This window comes from Oscarella lobularis, chromosome 3 (genome assembly GCF_947507565.1).
Source record: "Oscarella lobularis chromosome 3, ooOscLobu1.1, whole genome shotgun sequence".
Lineage (NCBI taxonomy): Eukaryota > Metazoa > Porifera > Homoscleromorpha > Homosclerophorida > Oscarellidae > Oscarella > Oscarella lobularis.
In genome coordinates, this window is record NC_089177.1 from 1,288,068 (window position 1) to 1,315,799 (window position 27,732).

Consider the following 27,732-nt stretch of genomic DNA (forward strand, 5'->3'; position numbering starts at 1 on the left):
TACAGTAATAATTTGTACTGAAGGGAGTTTTGACACTTACGACGGATCTAAAAGCAATACAAAAAATAAAACAAACTACGCAAAAAAACCATTCATTGGTCCGACCAGCAGACTCGTTTCTCACTCACAGTCCCTTGGATCATCATAAATCCCCTCACCGTCTTCCTTCTTATTAGCGGAATCATAGACAGGATTGTCCATGTCTCCGCAATTCTCCTCTCCAACAGGAGCGCTTGCCTCGTAGACCGGATTGTCCCAGACGCCAGCGTGAAATTCGTTGAACATGGGATTGGTGTAGGTATGCACCGCGGCTGACGGTGCAAGTCCCGTGTCGCAGTCGTACAAAGGATTCACGACTCCGTCGTAGCCAACGTAAACGTCGTCTGCGAGCTCCCCGTCACCGTCTTCTTTGTAGAGAGGATTGCGAACAAAGGATTCGTACCGACTGGCAGGAGACGGACCGATCCAAGCAGAGGAATCTCGCCGTTGCCGCCGTTTCCGTCGTTTTTGTAGCTGCGCCTTTCGGAAGCGAACGGCAAAGAGAGTGGTAACAAAAAGCACACTGCCTAGAGAAAGTAGAGCGACGGCAACAATCCAAAGATTCAGTGACTGTGAGGGAGGGTCTTCAACAATTTCTTGCGGAGACCCTTTCGTAGTAGGAGTAGGAACCTCGCAACCTTCTGCCATGCTGTAGCCCAATGTAGTATTCATCTCGCCGTCAGCACACAGTTTCTTCAGGGTAATTAGAACAGACTGCGCCTCCTCCGCTTCGTCGTCATAGAGAACGACAAAATAGATGTTCGTCTCTAGTTCGCTTATGCGATACTCGCGGACGATGTATACAGTCGCTGCGGAATCGTTGAGACTTTGCCGTACGAAGCGCTCCCACGTAAGCTGAAAATCCTTGCTGTCGACTATGTCATTCGAAAATGGAACCGAAACGACTTTCGAGGCGGTGTCGACGCAATGAAAGCCGGAAGTCGTCGTCTTGGGAACGCACGTTTGCTCGCGGGAGCACGAGCTTGCCGAGCAGGCCGTTGTCGAAAACGAGCACAGGTCGCCGGCGTAGTCGGGCGGACACTCGCAACGAAAGTCGCTCACGCCGTCGACGCACGTGCCCCGTTGACACGGCGACGCGGCGCAATCGTCGAAGTTCTCGCACCGAAGACCGGCGTATCCGTCGAAACACGAGCATCCGAAACCATCGGTCAAATCCGTGCAGTTTCCGCCGCCTCCGCACAAATCCATCGCGCACATTTTGGCATCAACGCTGCAGTCGAATCCGATGTAACCGGAATCGCATCGACACGTGTATCCGTTCCATTTGTCAATGCACTCACCGTGAACGCAGAGCGGGCGACTCGACAACTCGTCGTCGTCGTCGTCGTCGTCAATTCGTAACGTGACGCACTCGTTTATCTCCCTGCAATCCTTTCCATCGCCGATATAACCCATCAAGCACACGCACTCGCTAGTACTCTGATCGACTCGATAACACGTCGCGTTCTCGCTGCATCCGGCCAGACCCGTCGCGCACGGATCGGCTCGTCGCACGTCGACGACGATCGTCGCGTACGCCGACGCCGCCGACAGACGGCCGCGATCCGTCGCCAAGATCTCGATTGCGAACGACGATTCGGTTTCGTAGTCGAGACTCCGATTCAAGTAGAGGTACGACGTCGTCTCGGAAGAATCTGTACCGACGTAGAATTCAGTCGAATTTTTTACACCGTTTATCGCGACGATTTCGTAGTCGATTGTTTCGTCCTTTTCCGGGTTATTCGCAGTGATCACGCTGACGATATCTCCAGGCTGCGCGTCTTCGCGTACGCTCGGTATTGAGATGGAGATGTTCTTCGGCGGCTCGTTCACGTCGGTCACGTTGAAATAAAACGTTCGAGTAAAATTGAAAGGCGGAAAACCGTCGTCGGTGACTGTGATAGTCACGTTGATGACAGGTCGATCAAGAGTCTCAAAATCGAATCGAAGAGGCCTGGCAACAAGCAATTGTCGCGACAGAATGTCAATCTAAACAAAGTCCATAACTGATATCGAACATTTAATACGTGTATGACAACGGTACCTTGAAAGCGTCAGCATAATATCCGCTCAAGCCGAAATAGTGATTCTGAGCGAGATCTTCGTCCGCGTACGAAAGAGTTCCCACGACGGCGCCGACGGGCAAGTTTTCGCGAAGAGACGTCAATCCCGTCAAAACGAGACTGGTGACCGGATCGTTGACGTCGACGACGTTCACCGTGAACGAATGATCGATACCGAGCGAGGGATCGCCGTCGTCGTTGCATCGGAGCGCGATCCAAATAACCGAATCCTTTTCGTAGTCGATGTCGGCGTGAGAGGCGACGACGAGCTGCGAAGTGACGCCGTCGACGTTGACGACGGTGAAATAGTTCGATCCGTTCAGCAAGCGACACGCGTGCGTCTGATTCGTGTCCGGGTCGATGACCGTTAGGTTGGCGACAAACGTTCCGGCGGGACACATTTCGTCAATGCTATCTTCGTACGTCAGTTCGACGTCGGTCGGTGGCTCGTTTACGTCGAGAACGTCGACGACAATATCAGTCTAGAGGACGTACGCAGTTAAATTACTTGATGAGGCAGAACATTATGGTTACGTCTGAATAGTAATAACTTTATGGCTCTACCTAATCCGTATGCGATTAATGCCGCCTAAGCGCACTTACCGTGTAGCTTAGAGGAGGAGATCCGCTGTCTGTCACCTTCACTGTAACCACAAACCGGTTCTCATACTCAAAGTCTAATTTCGCACCGCTGGCCACTACGAGTCTGTTGCCATCAATAAAAAATTTGCCTAGAAAAAAAGTTGACGGTAAAACTGCGTCTCAGTGATCCTCCTCGCTTACTCGTTATGTCATCAAATGGAATAATTGTATAAGTGTAATTCTGTCTTCTATCCTCGTCCTCTGCGCGTAAATATCCTGCCGTCGTGCCTCCAGGCGAATTTTCGTTCACTCCAACGCTAATGAAGTCCAAGCTCGTCGGCGGGTCGTTGACGTCTTTGACGATGATCGTCACATTCGTAGTAGCGCTCAGAGACGGCACGCCTGTGTCTATGACAGTAAGACGAACAGTATACGACGACCGCTTTTCAGCATCGAGCACGGCCGTCGTGAGAAGATTTGTTCCGTTGAGTACAAACGGTGCCGAACCGTTGTCGTTGTCAAGAACAAACACGAGCGACTGCGTCTCGTTGACTTCGTTGTCGGGATCGAATGATATGACGTAACCGACGAGACTGTCCGGTGGATCATTCTCGACGATCCAGATGCTCGAGAGACGAGGAGACGTTGGACGTTCGTTGACGTCGAGGACTTGAATCACGAATTGTTTGTCGAGGAATAGGGTCGGAGTGCCGTCGTCCGAACAACGAATCTGTCAGTCGGGTCAAAAAATAGAAATGGATTTGGAGCGATGGATTGTCAAGGCTTACATCAAGAAAGTAATATGTCTGTTGTTCATAGTCAAGGTCACGAATGACAGTCAAATTAAGATCGACAATCTAGAGATAAACACGTGGTTAAATTGCTGATATCATGAGGTATATACGTACCTTGAACGTGTCTCGGTAATTCAAGACGACGCACGAATGAGTTTGACGATCCCTGTTCTTATTGTCAGGATCTTGAATACTCAAAGAGCCAAAGATAGTCCCAATTACTGCACCTTCTGAAACCTAAAACATCCCATTTATTTTATCACGTTCTTTTCTATATCTACGCGTCCAACCTTGTAATTGCTCAAGTTTATAGCTGATGGGATCTCATTGACGTCTGTGATATTGACGACGACAGTGCCGGTGAAAGACAGAGCCGGACTTCCCGAATCCGCCACAACAATTTGCAGCGTATACTCGTTGGTTTCCTCGTAGTCCAAAACGGCTCCGTCCGACACAGAGACGATACCAGTCGAGACGTTGACCTCGAACACGCGATCTTCCACCTTCCGATTCGGATTCACTCCTGCACCCGAATAGACAGCGACTATATGAAAATCGTGCGTGTCATTGAAGTCTTCGTCATCGGGAATCAACTCTCCGACAAACGTTCCATTGTCGCTCAATTCCGGCACAGAGCTCGATCCGCTTATGCTCACGCCCGTCGGCGGATCGTTGACGTCCTCCACGTTCACTTGAAACGTTCGCTCGATGAAGAGTCCGTCGTTATCCGTCGAACGAACGTAGACTTTCCACACGCTATTCGCTTCGAAGTCGAGTTCTCGAATCGTTCTCAATTCGTCGCCGACTATTTCGAAGGGATAATCGTTCGGCAGGACGCCTTCCAGCTTATAAATAAACGACTGAAAACAATTTTAGTTGTCTTTTTCAATATAGTAGGTGGATTTTATAATCGCTAACCTGCGTGATTTTAATTTCGTTGTCTGGATCGGATGTACTGAACTTAGCGACGAGTTGGCCTGCCGCTTCCTTTTCTTTGATCGTGCCTCCGCTCATTTCAATGGCGGTCGGAGACTCGTTGACGTCTAGAACGCTTACAATAAATTTCTGATCTTTGAATTCAGGAAAATCGCCGCTGTCGGTGCAGCGCAAGACAATCGGCCATGTGGAATTGACCTCGTAGTTCAAATCGGCTTTCGCGAGCTTCGGAAAAGAGCACGTCACTTTTTAGTTTTGCGAATTTAGGAGTTCTACCTTTAGAGCGTTGTCTTCGACCACGAAGCGTCCGTCGGCGTCGCCAATGGCAACGCAAACGTGCGTCTGCCAGACTCCGTAAGGACCAAAGTTGTCCGGATCGACGACACTCACGATCCCGATGCCAGCGCCCACAGAAGCATTTTCAAATACCTATATCATTTTAATTGTAGTACACCACGTCAACAGATTCTTCTTCTCACCTTTAGGCTGGAGACGGAGATGACTGACGGCGGTTCGTTTACGTCTAGAACCGTGATCAAAAACGTTTTGACGAGAGAAAGAGGCGGCACGCCGTCGTCGGTCGATCGAACGGTCACGTTATATTCCTGTTTCTCTTCGAAATTCAAACTCGCATTGGAAGAAGTGTAGATGCAGGTGCCCTTCACAACGAATCGCGAACCGGCGTCATCGATCAAGAAGTAGGTGTGATTCTGCGCGAGATCCTCGTCGTCAGTCGTCCAACAGCCGATCAGGGTGTCGTCCGAATTCTCCAGCACGTCGTCACCGAGCAATTCCATGTTCTAAAGTATTACGTATTGAGTCGGCGATAATAATAACCACATTTCATCTTACATGTGGAGCATCGTTGACGTCCACGATTGTGACCATAAAGCGGCGAGTCAGGCCTCTTCCAGTCGAATCGGTCACGCGAACCATAATCGCGTGCTCCACGTCTTTTTCGTAGTTGAGATCACCGCTGACTGACAGCATAGCCCAGCACATTGTGTTGACTCCCTATAATACAAGTAATAACGATCCTGCTTATATAATCACAAAGGAACGCACGGGAATAGTTGTCGAGTTTTCGCACGTAATCGGCCCCAGAGAAAATCTTCCGTCGGCGTCATCGTCCAAGACGACGCTCATAGCGTCGTTTTCGTCGTAATCGTAGCTCTCGACTTTTCCGACAAAAGTACCGAGGACAGAATGCTCATTCACCCGAGGCCGATCGTTCTCAAACGACAGCTGCCCGTTTTCGTCGGTGACGTTGATTCGAAAAGGATCTTCGTCGACGTCGATAACTTCAATTATAAATGTTGCGTTATTCTATTAAAAAGATAGGGGTAAGAAGATAAAAACTAATTAATCGAAGGACCCAAAGCAATTAAACCGAATCTTACCGTCAGTGAAGACGTTCCGTTATCTCTCACTTCAACAACGATTACATGTGCCTTGCCGGTCTCGTAGTTGGGACGAATCGCTTTCCTGAGCTCATTACCGACAATGACAAACCGTCCACCGTCATCATTCAGAAGCGAATACGATAGCGTCTGGAATCGATCCTCTTCAATCGCTGACAGAGTTCCCACGACAAATCCAACGGGTTCGTTCTCAAAAACCTGATTGTTTGACAGTTCGATGTCGCGCGGTCGATCGTTCACATCCGTCACGCGCACGACCAACGTGTAGTTGACCGACAACGGCGGCGTTCCGCTATCCGTCGCTCGAACGACGATCGCGTGCTCGGTTTGCTTCTCGTAGTCCAAGAGACAGTCGTCGCCGCTTGCGAGACAGCGAACGTTCGACGCCGCCACTCGCACGATGTTGCCGTCAAGCTCAAATCGACCGCCGGCATCGTCGACCATTACGTATAGAAACGTCTGCATGTCGCGACGAGCGTTGTCCGGATCGAGCGTCGAACATTTTCCGACCGATGTGCCGACGCCGCTGTTTTCCGCGACCCCATCGAAGTCGAGATGCACCGACGTCGGTCGCTCGTTTACGTTGATCACCGTTACGACGAACGATTTCGTTACGGTGCGTGGCGTCGGCTGACCGTTGTCGGTTGACATGACGACAATGGTGTGATTGACGGCGCGTTCGTAGTCGAGGTTGGCTGACGGCGACACTCGAATCTCGTTGCCGTTGGCAACGACGAAGCGACCGCCGGCGTCATTGATCAGAACGTACGAATGCGATTGCGATCGGTCTTCGTCCGACGTTGTCATCGTTCCGACGAGAGCGCCGTTCTGATTTTCGGCTACTCGGGGAAATCCGTTGCCCAGTTGAATATCCTAAAGCGCATTGATAGTAATTTTAATTAAATTGGGTGAACGTACTGTTGGCTTGTCGTTATCATCCACAACTGTCACTGTAAAGTTCGCCACTTTGAAGAGACCGCCTTTGTCGGTAACTCGCACGATGATGTCGTGCTTCGCAATCGCTTCAAAGTTGAGTTCGCCAACTACAGTTACTTCAGCTGTACACGTCGTTCCATTTCCCTGCAAAGAAAAAGTCATGTCTCAACACGAAGTCTATCAACTATTTGTCCAGTAAAGACTGGGCAATCCTTTGAGGCGGTGGTTACTATCCAAGATATTATAGACTTACCGGTATCGATTGGCACGTTCCATTCCTTTCCACTTGGAATCGACCGTTGGCATCGTCGTCGAGCATAAAGCTGAGGCTCTGTCCGGCATCATGGTCAAATGCTGACAGGACGCCGACGACGGTTCCAATTGGACTGTTCTCTTTGACCAAAGGAAAGTCGTCGAGAAAATTCAGCAAACTGTTCGTATCTTTGAAGTGAGTCGTCACAGGCGGCTCGTTCTTATTCAGCACCTCGATAGTGAACGTCTTCGACATCTAGAAAGTACCCATATAGAAAATGTGACGAAAACGTACGAAGGATTCCTCTAAGCAAAAATAGGACTACTTAGTGACTTACGGATTTTCTCGGTATTCCGTCGTCTTCCACTACAACAGTGACACGGTGCGATGTCTTCGTTTCGTAATCAGTTTGCTTCGCCTTCAATAGCTGATGTCCGACCAGCTTGAACTGTCCATTATCGTCGTCCGTCAATTTAAACGACAATTTCTGTCCACGATCCTCGTCGTCGGCGCTGAAATTCCCAATCCACGTACCAGCGGGCTCATTTTCTTTCACTTGAAAATTATCGATGCGAAGACTCCTCGGCTGATCGTTTGCGTCGGTGACGCGCACAGTAAGAACAAAGTCCTTCTCGAGCGGCGGACTTCCGCTGTCCGTCACGCGCACGACAATGTCGTGCGATCGCGCTGACTCGAAGTCGATCTTGCACTCGACGCCACCGTACTTCAAACAAAGCACATTCGACGAGGCGACTTTCACGACGTTGCCGTCGATTTCAAATCGGCCGTCGGCGCTATTGATCAACGTATACGTAAACGTTTGACGAACGGTCGCCTGATTGTCGGGATCGGTTGTCGTCAGCGAACCGACGAGTGTTCCTTTAGCGCTGTTTTCCGGAACGTCGTTCGAAGGCAGCGCGACGGCGGTCGGTATCTCGTTCACGTCGAGAACTCGAACGTCGAACGTTTTATCGAAATATCGAGGCGGCGAGCCGGAATCCGTCGAGCGGACAATTATCTTGTAGAGCGACTTCAACTCGTAGTTCAAATTTGCGGTCGTCGACGTCACGAGTTGATTTCCGCGAATGGTGAAACGGCCGCCGGCCGAATCGACGAGAGTGTACGCGTGCTTGTCGAGTTGATCTTGATCAACGCTCGAGAATTCGCCCAGCGAGACGTTATTGCGATTTTCTTCGATTGAGGGTTCTCCGCTGACGGAGAAGACGATGTTGTCAGGAGAATCGTTCGTGTCGACAATTTTCACGCGAAATTCGCGAGTGAGAGCGAGCTGTTTCGAGTCAGTCGTTCGAACGACAATAGAGTGCTCTTTATTGATTTCGTAGTCGAGAGTGCCGTTCACAAGCAGAGAAGTCCAACACTTCGTCTTTATAACCTGAAAAGAAGTACAGGATTTCGGGAAAAATTCGACTACAAGTTCAATTATCTCTACCGGCTGATTCGTAATGCACGTGACCGATCCTAACGCAAATCGGCCGCCTGCATCGTCGTCCAGACGAAAGCTCAACAGATCGTTGTAGTCGTAATCGAAACCGATCACTCTTCCGATCACCGTTCCGCTTGGAGAATTTTCGTCGACGCTCGGCAGATCTTGGGAAAACGACAGTTGACCATTATCGTCGGTAATATTGATCTTGACAGGAGCCTCGTTCACGTTCAGAACTCGGATCGTGAATACTTTAGACATCTAAAAAGAAATGAAAAAAATTATTTGTTGAAAAACTATACACATGACATATATCATACGTTCATTGACGGATTGCCATTGTCTCGTACAAGGACAGTAACAGAATGAATTTTCGCTGTCTCGAAGTTCGCCGGCGACGCCTTTTGAAGTTCATCTCCAACGATTTTAAACATCCCATTATCGTCGTCTAATAGAATGAACGACAGCTTCTGCGACGAATCTTCTTCTATCGCTGTCAATGTTCCTATTCGCGTTCCCACCGGCTCGTTTTCGTAAACGTCGTTGCTCGATAAATCGAGCGCTCTCGGTCTATCGTTGGCATCGGCAACTTTGATCGTCAATGTCACGTCGATTGAAAGTGCCGGCGAACCGCTGTCCGTCACTCGTACTTTGATCGTGCGCTGCTGTGCCGTCTCGTAGTTCAGAAGACATAGATTGCCGCCCAACGCTAAGCACTTGTCATTCGAAGTGGCGACTTTCAAAACGGCTCCATCCAATCGGAATCGACCCGAGTCACCGTCAAGTAGAGTGTAAGTAAACGTCTGTGAGTTATCCGGATCGACAGTTGACAGTGTCCCAATCTCCGTATTCAATGGACTGTTTTCTACGACGACGTTCTTATCCAACCTAACTGACGTCGGTCTCTCGTTCACGTCTAAGACCTTGACAGATAACGACTTTGTCGTCCACAGAGAAGGTGATCCGCTATCAGTCGATTTCACGGTGATAGTATGCTGAGTGGCTTTCTCGTAATCGAGAATAGCTGATGACGACACTTTCACTTTGTCACCGTCCAAAACGAATCGGCCTCCGGCATCGTCGATCAATGCGTACTTGTACGTTTGAGCAATATCTTCGTCTACCGTAAGTAGCTGTCCAACAAAAGCGCCCTTGTTGTTTTCAAAGACAGCAGGAGAAATGCCGCCGATGAAAAGGATGTTCTAAACGGAATGAGATGCATATTCAAGGGTATAGTATCTTCAAAAAACAGTCGGTACCGTTGGCTTTTCATTGACGTCAATGATCTTCACAATGAAACTCACGGTCTTGAACAGCCCACCTTTATCTGTGGCCCGAACGATGATGCTGTGCTGCGCATTCGCTTCGAAGTCGAGGACGCCATTCACGGTCACCTGAGCAGTACACACCGATTTGGCACCCTACACAATCTCTCATTAAGCCCCAAAGTCTTTCGTTGCCAAATTCTTACGGGAATTGATTTCGTCGCATTACACGTTACCGATTTTCCCGTCGCCACTTTAAATCTTCCCCCGGCGTCGTCGTCAAGCGAGAACGCCAACATTTGCCCCGCATCTGCGTCGTGCGCTTCCACGATGCCAACTACAGTGCCAATTGCCGAGTTTTCGTTCACTTTGGGAAAGCCGGCGACGAAACGAAGCTGAGCGCCGGCGTCTCTAAAACTCACAGTCACAGGAGCTTCGTTCACATTAAGAACTTCAATGACGAAACTCTTGTTCATCTAAGAAACCGTTACTTTCTAAAAACAGTTGTCAGACATTTAAACTCACCGATTTTGCGCCATCTGTGACTTCCACTTTGATAACGTGCGACATTTTCGTCTCGTAATTCGTCGACTTCGCTTTCAGAAGCTGATTACCTTTCAATATAAATTGCCCATTATCGTCGTCGAGAAGTTTATAGGTGAGAGTGTCTCCCGTGTCTTCGTCCGTAGCAGTAAACGTTCCTACTAAAGTCCCTGCCGGTTTATTCTCATACACTCGGAAGGCATCGATTTCGAGGTTCCTCGGCTGATCGTTTTGGTTCGTAACGAAAACGGTGAGAACAAAGTCTCGACTCATCGCCGGACTCCCGCTATCCGTCGCACGAACGACGATTGTGTGCGATTTAGCCGATTCGTAGTTGAGTTTGCAATCGGATCCACCGTGCGCAAGACAGCGAGTATTCGAAACGGCGACCTTCACCAACCCGTTGACTATCATAAATCGATCATCCGCCGCATCGACGAGGGTGAATGTCAACTTTTGAGCGTTGTCCGGATCCGTTCCACGAAGTGCGCCTACAAATGTGCCCTTGGCGCTGTTCTCCGGTACTTTGTTTCCCTTCAGCGTGACGGCACTAGGAGCTTCGTTTACGTCTTTGACATAGACTGTTAAATTCCTCTCAACGAACAGAGACCCGGAATCGGTCGACCTAATCACAATAGTGTACTGGGATTGACGCTCGTAATCCAAATTGGCGTTGGACGACGTCATGAGGTTCGCTCCCTGAATGACAAAGCGTCCGCCAGCCGAATTCGTCAACGAGTAAGTGTGTTTGTCTGCCGAATCGCTATCTGACGTCGTGAAACTTGCCACGATCGCGTTGTTAAGATTCTCGTCGACGGATCCGCCGACAACAGCAATACTTTGAGGAGGTTCGTTGACGTCGACGACGGCAACGCTGAAACGACGAGCGACGAATAATCTTTTGGAATCCGTTGAACGAATCGTGATGTAATGCTGGGATTGGGTCTCGTAGTCGAGAAGGCCGCTAACAAGAAGCGCTGCCGAACATTTCGTCTTCGCCGACTGAAAAAGAACGATAAAAAATTATTTAGAAAATCATTTCTGCTTACCGGTACATCTGTGACTGCCTTGCAGGTTACAGGTCCTAATGCGAATCGGCCATTTGCATCGCCGTCCAGACGAAAGCTCAACAACTCCTTTTCGTCGCTGTCATATGCGATAGCCGTTCCAACAACCGTTCCCTTTGAAGAATTCTCTTGAACTCTGGGCCGGTCATCGAGAAATGACAATTGCCCTGTCTCATCGGTTATAGCAATTTTAATTGGAGGCTCGTTTACGTTCAGAACCTCGATAGTAAACACTTTCACTACCTAAGAGAAAATCACTATCGATAGACACAGATAAGAAAAGCATACCTTCATCGACGGATTGCCATTGTCTCGCGCCTCGACGGTCACAGAATGACTTTTCGCTGTTTCGTAGTTTGCCGGCGACGCCTTTTGAAGTTCATTTCCAACGATTTTAAACATCCCATTGTCGTCGTCTAATAGAATGAACGACAGCTTCTGCGACGAATCCTCGTCTGTCGCTGTCAACGTTCCTACTCGCGTTCCCACCGGCTCGTTTTCGTAAACGTCGTTGCTCGATAAATCGAGCGCTCTCGGCTTATCGTTTGCATCGGTGACTTTGATCGTCAATGTCACGTCAATTGAAAGTGCTGGCGAACCGTTGTCTATCGCTCGTACTCTGATCGTGTGCTGCTGCGCCGTTTCGTAGTCAAAAAGACATTCACTGCCGCCCAACGCCAAACACTTAACATTCGACGCGGCTACTTTCAAAACGGCTCCATCCAATCGGAATCGACCCGAGTCGCCGTCGAGTAGAGTATAAGTAAACGTCTGCGAGTTATCGGGATCGACAGTCGACAGCGTCCCAATCACCGTATTGAGTGGACTGTTCTCTACGACAACGTTCTTATCCAAACTAACTGACGTCGGTCTCTCGTTCACGTCCAAGACTTTGATGATAAACGACTTTGTCGTCCACAGAGAAGGTGATCCGCTGTCAGTCGATTTCACGGTGATAGTATGCTGAGTGGCCTTTTCGTAATCGAGATTGGCTGATGACGACACTTTCACTTTGTCACCGTCCAAAACGAATCGACCTCCGGCATCGTTGATCAGTGAGTATTTGTACGTTTGAGCGGCATCAACGTCGACTGTAAGTAGTTTTCCTACAAAAGCGCCGTTCTTGTTTTCGACGACAGCTGGAGAGATGCCGCCGGCAAAGGTTATGTCCTACAGAAATGAGATGGCGTGTTCAAAGATGTAGGTAGTTCAAAGGACAGTTACCGTTGGTTGTTCATTGACGTCTACGATCTTCGCAGTGAAGCTCACTGTCTTGAACAGTCCACCTTTATCTGTTACTCGAACGATGATGCTATGCTGCGCATTTGCTTCAAAGTCGAGGACGCTATTCACGGTGACCTGAGCAATGCACACCGATTTTGCACCCTACAATGCACAATTTAGAGCAGGTTACGAAAACTCTCAGATACGAAATTCGTACGGAAATCGATTTTGCCGAGCTACATGTTACTGATTTTCCTGTCGCCACTTTAAATCTGCCTCCGGCGTCGTCGTCGAGCGAGAATATTAACGTTTGTCCAGCATCTGCGTCGTGCGCTTCCACGATGCCAACTACAGTGCCAATCGCCGAGTTTTCGTTCACTTTGGGAACGTCATCGACGAAACGCAGCTGACCGCCGGTATCCTTAAAAATCACAGTCACGGGAGCTTCGTTCACGTTAAGAACTTCAATAACGAATTTCTTGTTCATCTAATGAAAAGATCTTTACTCCCAAAAAACGGCAGTCAGACTATACTCACCGATTTTGCCCCATCTGTGACTTCCACTTTGATAACGTGCGACACTTTCGTCTCGTAATTCGTCGACTTCGCTTTCAGAAGCTGATTACCTTTCAATGTAAATTGCCCATTATCGTCGTCGAGTAGTTTATAGGTAAGAGTGTCTCCAGCGTCTTCGTCCGTAGCAGTAAACGTTCCTACTAAAGTCCCTGCCGGTTTATTCTCATACACTCGGAAGGCGTCGATTTCGAGGTTCCTCGGCTGATCGTTTTGGTCCGTAACAAAAATGGTCAGAGGGAAGTCTTGACTCATCGCCGGGCTCCCGCTATCCGTCACACGAACGATAATCGTGTGCGATTTAGCCGATTCGTAGTTGAGTTTGCAATCGGATCCTCCGTAGGCATGACACCGGGTATTTGAAACGGCGACCTTCACCAACCCGTTGACTATCATGAACCGATCGTCCGCCGCATCAATGAGGGTGAATGTCAACTTTTGAGCGTTGTCCGGATCCGTTCCACGAAGAAAGCCGACAACTGTGCCCTTGGCGCTGTTCTCCGGTACTTTGTTTCCCTTCAAGCTGGCAGCACTGGGAGCCTCGTTCACGTCTTTGACATAAACGGTCAGTCTTCTTTCAACAAATAGAGACCCAGAATCGGTTGACCGAATCACGACAGTGTACTGAGATTGGCGCTCGTAATCCAAATTGGCGTTGGGTGACGTCATGAGATTCGCTCCCTGGATGACAAATAGCCCGCCAGCCGAATTCGTCAACGAGTAAGTGTGTTTGTCTGCCGAATCGCTATCTGACGTCGTGAAACTTGCCACGATCGCATTGTTTAGATTCTCGTCGACGGATCCGCCGACGACAGCAATACTTTGAGGAGGTTCGTTGACGTCGACGACGGCAACGCTGAAACGACGAGCGACGAATAATCCTTTGGAATCCGTTGAACGAATCGTGATGTAATGCTGGGATTGGGTCTCGTAGTCGAGAAGGCCGCTAACAAGAAGCGCTGCCGAACATTTCGTCTTCGCGGACTGAAAAAAGAACGATAAAAAATTATTTAGAAAATCATTTCTGCTTACCGGTACATCTGTGACTGCCTTGCAGGTTACAGGTCCTAATGCGAATCGGCCATTTGCATCGCCGTCCAGACGAAAGCTCAACGACTCCTTTTCGTCGCGGTCATATGCGATAGTCGTTCCGACGACCGTTCCCTTTGAAGAATTCTCTTGAACTCTGGGCTGGTCGTCGAGAAATGACAATTGCCCTGTCTCATCGGTTATAGCGATCTTGATTGGAGGCTCGTTTACGTTCAGAACCTCGATTGTAAACACTTTCACCACCTAAGAGAAATGTCAAAAATTCCAGTGACAGCGAGGAGACAAACATGTGATAAAGCGTACCTTCATTGACGGATTGCCATTGTCTCGTGCCTCGACGGTCACAGAATGACTTTTCGCCGTCTCGTAATTGGCCGCCGATGCCTTTTGAAGTTCATTTCCAACAATCTTAAACATGCCATTATCATCGTCTAATAGAGTGAACGACAGCTTCTGCGATGCATCTTCGTCTCTCGCGGTCAACGTTCCTACTCGCGTTCCCACCGGCTCGTTTTCGTGAACGTCGTTGCTCGATAAATCGAGCGCTCTCGGCTTATCGTTCGCATCGGTGACTTTGATCGTCAGTGTCACGTCGATTGAAAGTGCCGGCGAACCGCTGTCCGTCACTCGTACTTTGATTGTGTGCTGCTGTGCCGTTTCGTAGTTCAGAAGACATTCAACGCCGCCCAACGCCAAACACTTCACATTCGACGCCGCCACTTTCAAAACTGCTCCATCCAATCGGAATCGACCCGAGACGTCGTCAAGTAGAGTATAAGTAAACGTCTGCGAGTTATCGGGATCGACAGTCGACAGTGTCCCAATCACCATATTCATTGGACTATTCTCTACGACGACGTTCTTATTCAAGCTAACTGACGTCGGTCTCTCGTTCACGTCTAAGACCTTGATAGTGAACGACTTTGTCGTTGACAGAGAAGGCGATCCGCTGTCAGTCGATTTCACAGTAATAGTGTGTTTAGTGGCTATCTCGTAGTTGAGATTGGCTGATGACGACACTTTCACTTTGTCACCGTCCAAAACGAATCGACCTCCGGCATCGTTGATCAATGAGTACTTGTACGTTTGAGCGGTATCATCGTCTACTGTACGTAGTTTTCCGACTAAGGCGCCATTCTTGCTTTCAACGACAGCTGGAGAGATGCCGCCGAGAAAAACGATGTTCTAAACGGAATGAGATGCACGTTCAAAGGTATAGGATCATTGAAAGCGGTCAGTACCGTTGGCTGTTCATTGACGTCTATGATCTTCACAGTAAAACTCACTGTCTTGAACAGTCCACCTTTGTCCGTTGCTCGAACGATGATGCTGTGCTGCGCATTCGCTTCGAAGTCGAGCACGCTATTCACGGTGACCTGAGCAATGCACACCGTTTTGACACCCTACACACGATCCTTATTTAACCAAAGAAAGCAGTTCTGCTCCCACATTCTTACGGAAATTGATTTCGTCGCAGTACACGTTACCGATTTTCCCGTTGCCACTTTAAATCTTCCCCCGGCGTCGTCGTCGAGTGAGAATGTCAACGTTTGTCCAGCATCTGCGTCGTGCGCCTCCACGATGCCAACTACAGTGCCAATCGCCGAGCCTTCGTTCACTTCGGGAGCGCCATCGACGAAACTCCGTTGACCGCCGGTGTCTCTAAAACTCACAGTCACGGGAGGTTCGTTCACGTTTAGAACTTCAATGACGAATTTCTTGTTTGTCTGATTAGGAAAAAGTTACTTTCAAAGAACAGTTGTCATGCATTTGAACTCACCGATTTTGCGCCATCTGTGACTTCCACTTTGATAACGTGCGACACTTTCGTTTCGTAATTTGTCGACTTCGCTTTCAGAAGCTGATTACCTTTCAATGTAAATTGCCCATTATCGTCGTCGAGTAGTTTATAGGTAAGAGTGTCTCCAGCGTCTTCGTCTGTAGCAGTAAACGTTCCTACTAAAGCCCCTGCCGGTTTATTCTCATGGACCCGAAACGTGTCAATTTCAAGGTTCCTCGGCTGATCGTTTTGGTTCGTAACGAAAACGGTGAGAACAAAGTCTCGACTCATCGCCGGACTCCCGCTATCCGTCGCACGAACGACAATCTTGTGCGATTTATCCGATTCGTAGTTGAGTTTGCAGTCGGATCCCCCGTAAGCAAGACAGCGAGTATTCGAAACGGCGACCTTTACCAGCCCGTTCACAATCATAAATCGATCGTCCGCCGCATCGACGAGGGTGAATGTCAACTTTTGACCGCTGTCCGGATCCGTTCCACGAAGTGCGCCGACAACTGTGCCCTTGGCGCTGTTCTCCGGCACTTTGTTTCCCGTCAGGGTGACGACACTAGGAGCTTCGTTCACATCTCTGACGTAGACTGTTAATTTCCTCTCAACGAACAGAGAGCCAGTATCGGTTGACCGAACCACGATAGTATACTGAGATTGACGCTCGTAGTCCAAATTGGCGTTGGGCGACGTCATGAGATTCGCTCCCTGGATGACAAATAGCCCGCCAGCCGAATTCGTCAACGAGTACGTGTGTTTGTCCGCCGGATCTCTGTCCGACGTCGTGAAACTTGCCACGATCGCGTTGTTTAGATTCTCGTTGATTGATCCGCCGACGACGGCGATACTTTGAGGAGGTTCGTTGACGTCGACGACGGCGATACTGAAACGACGAGCGACGAATAATCCTTTGGAATCCGTCGAACGAATCGTGATGTAATGTTGGGATTGGGTCTCGTAGTCGAGAAGGCCACTAACAAGAAGAGCTGCTGAACATTTCGTCTTCGCGGACTGAAAAAGAAGGATAAGCGTTTAGATACTTAGAAAGTCATTTCTGCTTACCAGTACATTTGCGACAGCGTTGCAGGTTACCGGTCCTAATGCGAATCGGCCTTTCGCACTGTCGTCCAGGCGAAAACTCAACGACTCCTTTTCGTCGCGGTCATATGCGATTGCCGTTCCGACAACCGTCCCTTTTGCGGAATTCTCTTCAACTCTGGGCTGGTCGTCGGAAAATGACAATTGCCCTTTCTCATCTGTGATATTGATTTTGATTGGAGGCTCGTTTACGTTCAGAACCTCGATAGTAAACACTTTCACTACCTAAGAGATAAAAATCACAATCAGTAGATACAGATAAGAAAAGCCTACTTTCATCGACGGTTTCCCATTGTCGCGTGCCTCAATGGTCACAGAATGACTCTTTGCCGTCTCGTAGTTGGCCGACAAAGCTTTTTGAAGTTCATTTCCAACGATTTTAAACATACCATTGTCGTCGTCTAATAGAATGAACGACAGCTTCTGCGACGAATCCTCGTCTATCGCTGTCAACGTTCCTATTCTCTTTCCCGCCGGCTGGTTTTCGTAAACGTCGTTGTTTGATAAACTGAGCGCTCTCGGTCTATCGTTCGCATCGGTGACTTTGATCGTCAATGTCACGTCTATTGAAAGTGCCGGCGAACCGCTGTCCGTCACTCGTACTTTGATCGTGTGCTGCTGTGCCGTTTCGTAGTTCAGAAGACATTCACTGCCGCCCAACGCCAAACACTTCACATTCGACGCGGCTACTTTCAAAACGGCTCCATCCAATCGGAATCGACCCGAGTCACCGTCAAGTAGAGTGTAAGTAAACGTCTGTGAGTTATCCGGATCGACAGTCGACAGTGTCCCAATCATCGTATTCATGGGACTATTCTCTACGACGACGTTCCTATCCAAACGAACTGACGTCGGTCGCTCGTTCACGTCTAAAACTTTGATGGAGAACGACTTTGTCGTCGACAGAGAAGGTGATCCGCTGTCAGTCGATTTCACAGTAATAGTGTATTTAGTGGCTATCTCGTAATCAAGATTGGCTGATGACGACACTTTCACCTTGTTACCGTCCAAAACGAATCGACCTCCGGCATCGTCGATCAATGCGTACTTATGCGTTTGAGCGGCATCTACGTCTACCGTAAGCAGCTGTCCAACAAAAGCGCCGTTCGTGTTTTCGACGACAGCTGGAGAGATGCCACCGGCAAAGATAATGTTCTAAAATTCAAAATGAGATGAGCGGTCATACCATCTGGTAAGCAGTGGTTACCGTTGGCTGTTCATTAACGTCTACGACCTTCACAGTGAAACGCTTCGTCTTGAACAATCCACCTTTGTCTGTTGCCCGAACAATGATGCTGTGCTGAGCATTTGCTTCGTAATTGAGCGCTTTACTCACGGTCACCTGTGTTACGCATATCGTCTTGACACCCTAAATATAGCGTCGTTTAAATCATAGAAAATTTTCTGCTGCCACCTTACCGATATCGATTTGGTCGAGCTACACGTCACCGACTTTCCCGCTTTAAATCGTCCTCCAGCGTCGTCGTCGAGCGAGATGGTTAGCGATTGCCCTGCATCTTCGTCGTGTGCCTCCAAGACGCCAACTACGGTGCCTATCGCCGAATTCTCATTCACTTTGAGAACGTTGTTTTTGAGGATGATAGTTACAGGTGGTTCGTTTACGTTCAGAACCTCGATAACGAATATTCTGTTCATCTACAGATAACAATTCCTATATTGACAACTACGCTGTTTTGATTGGAGGATAAAACTCACCGATTTTGCTGGTTTCCCGCTATCTTTTACCTCTACTTCGACTGTGTGCAATACTTTCGTTTCATAATCAGTTGATTTGGCCTTTAAGAGTCGATTCCCTCTCAACAGAAATTGCCCATTATCGTCGTCGAGTAGTTTATAGATGAGAGTGTCTCCGGTGTCTTCGTCCGTAGCGGTAAGCGTTCCCACTAACGTACCCGCCGGCTTGTTCTCATACACTTGGAACGTGTCGATTTCGAGATTTCGTGGCTGATCGTTCGAGTTCGTCACGAAAACGGTAAGGGAAAAGTTGCGACTCATCGCCGGACTCCCGTTATCCGTCGCACGAACAACAATCGTGTGCGTTTTCGCCGATTCGTAGTTGAGCTTGCAGTCGGATCCGCCATAGGCGAGACAGCGGGAATTCGAAACAGCGACCTTAACCAACCCGTTCTCTATCTTAAAGCGACCGTTTGCTGTATCCACAATGGCGAACGTCATCGTCTGTCCTCTGTCCGGATCCGTTCCAGAGAGTACGCCAACAGTCGTACCACTCGGGCTATTCTCCGCCACTTGATTGCCTGTCAGCTTTGCAGCAGTCGGCATTTCATTCACGTCTCTCACGTACACCGTGATTTTCTTATCAACGTACAGAGAACCAGAATCGGTTGACCTTACCACAACTGTGTATTGAGATTGGACTTCGTAGTCCAAATTGGCATTCGGTGCCGTCATCAGATTTGCCCCATTGATGAAGAATCGTCCACCTGCTGAATTTGTTAACGTGTACGTGTGTTTGTCTGCCGGATCGTCGTCTTTGGTCGTAAAACTTGCGACCACGACATTGTTCTGCATTTCGGCGACTGTTCCGCCAGTGACCGAGATACTTTGAGGGGGGTCGTTGACGTCGGCGATGACGACAGTGAAACGACGAGCGATGAACAATCCTTTCGAATCCGTGGAACGAACCGTGATGGAGCGCTGCTTGCTTCCGTTGAGAGACCCTTTGACTTTGAGCGTCGTCGAGCACATCGAACGTACGCCCTAGGAGAAAGATCAGCACGTGCCAATTAGAAATAATAAATGAAGGATTTTCTTACCGGTTTGCTAGTCACGCGCTGACACGTCATCGTTCCAAGTGAAAAGCGCTTTCCCGAGTCATCGTCCAAACGGAGCGTCAAACCCTCGCCGTTGTCCGGATCAAAGCTGACGACTCGGCCTACGTTCGTACCAATAGGCGAATTTTCGTTGACACGAGGTTTGTCCTGGTTGAATGAAAGCTGCCCGTTTTCATCCGTAACGCTAATGCTGAGAGGAGTCTCGTTCACGTCGAGAATTTCTATGGTAAAATTCTCCGAAATCTAGAAAATACAGATTCCACAAGGGTGGCCCAGCAGAGGAACGACGGACAGATACACAAGCACTGAGCTTACCGATAGCGAAGGGCGGCCGTTGTCTTTTGCCCGAACAGTCACCTTGTACGCTTGGGCTATCTCGTAGTTGGGCACCTTTGCCACAAGCAGTCGATTTCCGACAATTTTAAACATCCCGCCGCCGTTATTCGTCAACGTGAACGTAATCGTGTCGCCGTCCTCGTCGCTCGCCGAAAAAAGTCCTACAACCGTTCCAGCGGCACTATTCTCTTTCACTTTATTGTAACTCAATCGGAGACTTCGCGGTTTATCGTTGACGTCAGTCAAGACGATCTTGATCGTGTAGTCGACAGATAGCGCCGGCGAACCATTATCCGTCGCCCGTACGATGACGCTGTATTCCTTCTTCGCTTCGAAATTCAAAAGGCAATCGTTTCCACCGTTAGCCAAGCAGCGGACATTCGACGCCGCGACTTTGACGACGTCGCCGTCCAAACGAAACCTCCCGTTGGCACTGTCGAGAAGCGTGTATGTAAATGTCTGACGAATCTTCCTCGAATTATCGGGATCTTTGGTCGAGAGCCTTCCTATCACCGTACCGGCACCCTTATTCTCCGGAACGCGATTGTTTCCTAGACTAACGAGAGTCGGCTTCTCGTTGACATCGACTACTTTAATGACGAAATCTTTCGCTATCGACTTTGCCGGCGATCCGTTGTCGGTCGAAGTCACCGTAATCTTGTACTGGGTCGCCGTTTCGTAGTCCAAATTAGCCGACGAAGAGACGCGAATTTCGCTTCCGACGACCACGAAGCGACCTCCGGCGTCGTTCGTTAGGAAATACTTGTGCGACTGCGACGCGTCGTCGTCGATCGTGACGAGATTCCCCACGACGGCGCCGTTCTTTTGCTCTTGGACTTCCGACGACGATAGTGTTATATCCTGATAGAGAACTTGCAATGAAAGCGCGAGACGTTAGACGATTTTTTGGCTCACCGTGGGAGGGTCGTTCGTGTCGACGACTTCTATTCTGAAGCGTTCGGTTTTGGCGTGTTTGTTCTGGTCTGTTGCGCGAACTATGATATTGCGATACTTTCCGTTTTCGTGGTTCAGAGTTTTTTCGGCGAGAATTTTCGCTGAACACACCATAAACCCACCCTGAGAGAAGAAGACTCTCGTCTGCTACGTACGGGCAAATGTTTTTACGCGTGTTCTTACCGATCTCGCGCACGAGCTTGGCGCTGCTATGCTGAATCGACCTCCGGCACTGTCGTCCAAAGACAGCGTCAGTGTCCCCGGATCCGGATCTTTCGCTTCCACTGTTCCAACGACGGTTTTCAGAGAACTTCTCTCATTCACTCGTGGAGAATTGACGACGAAAGAAAGCTGGCCGCTCGTATCTTTGAATACGATTGACACGGGCGGTTCCGGTCCATCCAATACTTCGATCGTAAACTTGGCCGTCGTCTAAAAAACCTCCATTGACGTAAAACTACTCTGTGGAAAAACTTCAACTCACCGATTTTTTTGGCGATCCGCTGTCCGTCACTTTGACCGTAACACTGTGAAATTTCTTCGTCTCGAAGTCCAGCAACTTGGCCTTGACCAGCTGCGCTCCCTTCAACGTAAATCGTCCGCCGTCGCTATTCGTCAACTGATAGGAAAAAATCTGCCCCGCGTCTTCGTCCGAAGCGCTCAGCGTCCCAATCACCGTCCCAATCGCCGCTTTCTCATTCACTTTATATTTATCAATAACGAGATTGCGCGGTTGATCGTTCGCGTCCGTCAAGTAGACTGTTAACGTCGTGTCGCGACTCAATGCCGGACTCCCGTTATCCGTCGCGCGTACGACGATCTTATAAGATCGCGCCGTCTCGTAGTTCAGCTTGCATTCAGACCCGCCCATGGCGAGACAACGCGCATTCGAGATTGCTACTTGAAGGTCGTTATTGACGATGCGGAATCTTCCACCGGCACTGTTGATCAGCGTTAACGTCACTCGCTGACGCGACGACACCTCGTTGTCCGGATCGCTGACGGAAAGCGTCCCGACTTTCGTTCCCTGGGGACTATTTTCCGCCAAGGTCGACGACGGCAGCGCGACGACGCCGGGCGTCTCGTTTTCATCTGTCACGCGAATGACGAAGCTTCTCTCGATCGATCGCGAGCCCGAGTCGGTCGATTGGACGACGATCGTGTACTGCGAACCGGTTTCGTGATTCAAGTTCGCGTTCGAAGCGGTCTTGAGCGTTGCGCCGACGAGAACGAATCGTCCTCCGGCCGAATTTCGCAGCTTGTACGTGTGCGAATCGCCGCTGTCGTCGTCGGTCGTTTGAAAAGTGCCGACAGTTGCGCCGTTTTGGTTCTCGACGACGGCGCTGTTCGATAGGGAAATGCCTCGAGGGGGGTCGTTGACGTCGACGATGCGGATGGTATAGGTGGCCGTCTTGAAAAGATTGTGGCTGTCCGTCGCTCGTACGACGATTGCGTGAGAAGTGCTCGTCTCGTAATCCAGCGCCCCGCTGACGACTAGAGGAACCGTGCACATCGTTTTCCAACCCTGTGCAGAAAAGAGAAATGCATGCATATAGTGTCCACGTACACACATGCTATTCCAGAGACTCCTACTTTGTCTAACATCTCTCTTTCTGTGGCCCTCCGGTCAAAATCTAGCTATAGCCTCCCAAGGACTAGCACGGCTAATTTCGTACGAGGACGCGGGGCACCAGACGTGTTAAGGGACTGATAAAACGCAACTACGCTTTTCCAAGTACAAAAAGCGCTGCACTATCTCTCTAATTTCTCTATCGTAAAAAAATTGCTCTCGCAAGAGGAAATAAACTTACATTGACGTTGACTGGAGTGCACGAAGCCCCTTTCGTCTTCGCCGAAAATCTTCCGCCAGCCGAGTTGTCAAGGCCCCAAACGAGCTTCGCCCCGGCGTCTGGATCGTAAGCGACCAACGTTCCGACGCCAGTCCCTCTGGCCAAATTCTCGTCGCAAATCGGAGTATTATTCGCAAATACCTTCTTTCCGCCCGACGACGTAAAGACGATGCTCGCCGGCGGCTCGGGATCATTCAATATCTCAATTGTGAAGCGTTTCGACGCCGTCATCGCTGGCTTGCAGCTGTCTTTTACTTGAACGACAATCACGTATCTCGTCGTCGTTTCGTAGTCGATTAGACCTGACGATCCTCTCACGACTACGTTCTTGTTTCGAATTGCGAATCGGTCGCCAGCACTGTCTGTGATAGTGTAGGTCAGTTGACCACCATCTTCGTCTGAAGCGGACAGTGTTCCTATTTTCGTGTTTACCGGCGCGTTTTCCTTCAGTTTGTAGCCCGAAAGAGCGAGATTTGTAGGCCTGTCGCACATGTCCCGCACGTAGATCGTAAACGACTTGTCGACGTATTTCGGCGGCGATCCGTTGTCCGAACTGCGGACTACAATCGTATGCGTCCTCTTCGTTTCGTAGTTGAAATTCGCAATGGCGACGACAAGTTGCTTTCCTAGAATTAGAAACCGGCCTCCTGCGCTGTTGAGCAGTTTGAGTGCGTGCGATTGCCCTATGTCTGGATCAATGGTGGTAAAGGAGCCGATGACTGTGCCAATTCCACTGTTTTCCTTCACATTGCTATTGGATAGCTAGATAAAATACAGAAAATATTATTGCCTTGTAAAAAAAATCGAAATAGCCCCCCATTAATGTGTACGAAAGCGGCTTACTGATATAGAAGTTGGAGCCTCATTTACATTCACTATTTCGATAGTGATCGAAGCTGACACAGACAGACCACCTGGGTCAGTGCTGCGCACTTTTATAGTGTACCTGCATGCAAAGAGCAATGAACGACGAATAGAAAGGTACCTCCATTAAAAGACTCGCCTGGATAAAGATTCGTAGTTGGGACTAAAGTTGATGATGAGCGAGTTTTTGTTTAAACTAAATAAACGCCCGGGGTTGCTCACGAAGCTGTACGAATGAACATCGTTGGAGTTCGGATCTGACGTAGTGAACACGCCGACTACCCTTCCTTTGGGAACGTTCTCCGCAACCCTGTAAGAAGTAGGAGAAATCTAGAACAAAAGCCTCGTCGCTTTAGTCAAAACGTCATAGCTGTTCTAACGCTGCTCGGTGGCTGGTTGATTCGAGAACAGTAGACAGTGCTGTAAGGCGTCCACACGCCCGACGCTTGACACTTGATCGTCGTCACACCGCCCGCAAGTTTATAGCCAGCTGGACACAGGATCGAACACACTTGGTTGTACGTTGTTCCGCGGGGGCACAAGAACGACGGATATTTGCACGTCGTGCCGTACACGGTGTTTCGGGGGCAATACTTCACCGAGGGCTGGAGGCAATTGCGAGGTAAGCACGACTTCTTGTCAAGATGGGACAGATAGTAACCGCTCTTGCATGAGCACTTTCCGCGAAGACAGTTGTGCTGGCAACCCCCATTAGGCAGGCCACAATTTGAACTGTCCTAAAGAGAAACGATTATGTCTGGCCTTCAAATTCCTGTTTAGTACACAAGCAATTAACGTATCTGCGTGGGTAAAAGGAGCTATGGTTGGGTAGTCAAACATTGGCGACTATTACGGCATAACGGTTCAAACTCTAGATAGTCTATAGAGATACCTACAGTTTTTCCATCTCCACAAAATAATTTTATAGGGTATTTTTAACTCAATAGACATTTTTCCTACGTCGATTCAACGAGGTATCGGTACGAAGGATCTAGTATTAAACCTTAAGAGTGGGACACGCTTTCCCGTTGCATCTCTGAGCCGTCACAATGGCTCGATTGCGCCATCTCACACCAACACTGCATTGAACTGGACACGATCCCCAATTGCCCCATCCGCTGACCTGAGAAAATCGTTCCAGCGCGCGAAGAGTGAAAACCAAGGCGCTTCAGCTTACCTGACAGTCTCTGTTCGCCGCATACGACGTGCAGGCAGTCGACTCGATCAGCGAACAAGCATTTCCGCCGCAAGAAGCAGGCATTTTTATCGAACGCGTGCGAGTCTTCTTCCCGCTGCCGCACTGATTACTGCACGCTGACCACGAGGACCAAGAGCCTGGCACGCAGTCGCGACGCGTGCCTACAACGCAAACAGCTGACGAGATGAGAGCTGGACACGCCGTTCCCCCGTGTGCCGGCTGCCTTATAATGGTTCGCGTTCTATATCTATGAAAGCGGTATTTACGGTGAAGCCGAGGAAAGAGAGTTTTCTTGCCTGCGTCCCGAGCCACAGCTCTGTGAACATGAGCCCCAGTTGGTCCATGCGTTGAAATCGCAATTCACTGGGCAAGGAATTGAGCACGGCCTTGAGTCTGATAAGGAGATCGAGCACGTCCCCCTGCATAGCGCCGGAGAAATCACCGAACGTGAGCGAGAAATCGTTCCTGGACCGCATATCCTATTATTCGCCTTGCAACTTCCAAAAGCAGACCACTGACTCACCTGAAAACAACAACAATTAGATATCTGATCACGAAAAGACAGCTGACTGTATGCAAAGGTCACGACTCCCAACATAAGGTTCTGTAAGCCGCATAGCAAACATTTCAACTTTAAACACTCACACGGCACTCAATAATTCGTGTTTATGCTAGTTTAGAAGTGTAGCCGAGTGCTGCTCATTATTCTAGGTGTAAGACTGTGCAGTCGTGACCGTGCCTGTACTATTCTCGCTACAAATACACTTATTATCTACTTGCCCTGCAATTGATTATCAGATAGCGCTGGCATCCTTGAGACGAAACGCTCGGGCAGGGCGTCCCACCGCATTTCGGCTGGACAGTAATCACAGGAAGTCTCGCTCTGGTTCCGGGTCCGCAAGTGCCACTGCACTGAGACCAGCTGCCCCACGTATACTGACAATTGACGACGCAGCATGGACCCTTCGTCGGTCTAGTCTGCCTCGTCGTAGGGCAACTTTTTCCGCCGCACGAAGCCGCCTGCACGATTGATCGAGTGCGAACTTGAGTCACCGTTTTGTCGCAGATAAGGGCCGGCGACCAATTGGACCACGCGCTACTGACTTGGCAGTCGACAGGGCAACATCGGCCCAGCGGCGGAAGGCAATTTCTCCTCTGGAAGTTGGAGCCCGTGCAAGTTCCGCCGCACGACGCCGGCGTAATTGTCGTTCGAGTTCGATTCTGATTCCAGCCCCAGCCCGGCAGGAGCGGGTTGTGAACGCACGTGCTCGTGCAAGATCCCCAGCTGCTCCACTGACTCTTCACGCAGCTGGATAAAGGAAAAACATAAGACAACCGGTACAGTATCTTTAACGGACGCGCTTAAGATCTTATACAGGCACAGAGAACATAAATAATATTTGAGTCTATCGCTTTGGCACGGCCAACTTCGGGGGGGCAGTGTTAATCTATAAAGGCAAATGACCTCTGCCCTCTACAAACACCCACGCAGAGACAAAGCCTACCGATAAACGTCGACTCTTTCAAATCGCTTACTTGAGAGAACACTTTCTTGACTCGACTTTTATCAAAGCGCAGTGGCTCTGCGACGACGTCTGAGAACGATACTGGGTGCCAGTCAGACCCAAACAAAGGCATATGCCCCAGTTCGACCAAGCGCTGTAGACACATGGTGGCGGTGGCGGCGGCGGTGGCGGCGGCGGTGGCGGCGGCGGACGACGACGACGACGACCGCTCCATAAGAAACCATCAACACCACCAAGGAACAGAAGGAGAATTAAGACGACGAGAAAAGATGAAGGCTTCATCTCTTCAAAGATATGAGTCGAGTCGAGCGAGCATCCTTCCTAGATCCTCTCCCCCGCCGTTATTGCCACCGACCAATCCCCAGCGAGACAGAGAACGAGTAAACAATCTTCGCACGCGACAAGAGTCGATGCGCCCGATGATAGTCTCGTCGGAAGACCAATCAGGGCGCGTCGCATCGCGTCGAGCACGCAAAGATCACGCTCGATTTTGTTGACAAAATAGATAAGGAATTTCTACCACGAGATCGAGCGACCTATCTCCGTCGTCGCTCGGGCTGCGAACGAGTTCGTACTAAGCCGTTTTTTGTTGCTTTGGCTCCATAGTAATTAGAGAGTCGGTGATTTTGCGAGAAACGAAGCAGCAGTTGGTCGGGAAAGGAGGATTTCGACGCTTCTTTGACGGCTTGAAGTAGTTATAGATTCGGACGATTCAGAGAGGATGGGGATTGGCGTTGCAGCAGGCTCAGGCTGCGCTGTCAGATCTCGATCCGCCATTTCTTTTCCTCGCACTCCCGTATAACGAGGTTCAGATTTGTCTTTGTCGGCATATTGGGTTGAAAATCGTTTGCAGCTTTTCTCACTCAATCAAAAGAAGTAAAAGTAAATTCTCGCCGAATTCAACTCTTAGCAACGCTAAAATCTATAGATACATATTACACCCTGACATATGACATAGACTATAGATCTGCATGTGACACAACTGTACAGACATGATGGTATGCCAATACCTGAGAGAAAAGTGAAATAGTGCGCTGCGCACAACGTCAAGACAGTAAAGATTTTGTCTTTCTCGCACACTCCCGTATAGGCCTAACGAGAGGCAAGTAAAGAA

The 27,732-nt window shown here is 49.4% G+C and overlaps 1 protein-coding gene across 1 annotated transcript; it reads right to left on the reverse strand.

The window, feature by feature from the left end:
* LOC136185142 (uncharacterized) lies at nucleotides 1–27,201 on the reverse strand. The gene is made up of 50 exons (XM_065972211.1): nucleotides 26,629–27,201; nucleotides 25,873–26,401; nucleotides 25,389–25,615; nucleotides 25,072–25,339; nucleotides 24,898–25,017; nucleotides 24,275–24,631; nucleotides 24,034–24,224; nucleotides 23,874–23,976; nucleotides 22,992–23,792; nucleotides 21,665–22,705; nucleotides 21,364–21,612; nucleotides 21,142–21,303; nucleotides 20,206–21,087; nucleotides 19,873–20,133; nucleotides 18,794–19,816; nucleotides 18,497–18,733; nucleotides 18,285–18,446; nucleotides 17,351–18,232; nucleotides 17,042–17,302; nucleotides 15,971–16,990; nucleotides 15,648–15,917; nucleotides 15,432–15,593; nucleotides 14,494–15,375; nucleotides 14,173–14,433; nucleotides 13,105–14,124; nucleotides 12,785–13,054; nucleotides 12,568–12,729; nucleotides 11,632–12,513; nucleotides 11,326–11,586; nucleotides 10,259–11,278; nucleotides 9,940–10,209; nucleotides 9,728–9,889; nucleotides 8,789–9,670; nucleotides 8,475–8,729; nucleotides 7,362–8,417; nucleotides 7,025–7,279; nucleotides 6,754–6,915; nucleotides 5,815–6,708; nucleotides 5,480–5,740; nucleotides 5,267–5,428; nucleotides 4,894–5,214; nucleotides 4,691–4,843; nucleotides 4,397–4,639; nucleotides 3,769–4,338; nucleotides 3,593–3,715; nucleotides 3,473–3,541; nucleotides 2,886–3,414; nucleotides 2,706–2,833; nucleotides 2,084–2,584; nucleotides 1–2,028 (listed from the first exon to the last, which is right to left on the reverse strand). The coding sequence occupies exons 1-50, from the start codon at nucleotides 26,898–26,900 to the stop codon at nucleotides 121–123; spliced, it is 23,142 nt and encodes a 7,713-aa protein (XP_065828283.1). The 5' UTR covers nucleotides 26,901–27,201; the 3' UTR covers nucleotides 1–120.
* Nucleotides 27,202–27,732: the final 531 nt, after the last annotated feature.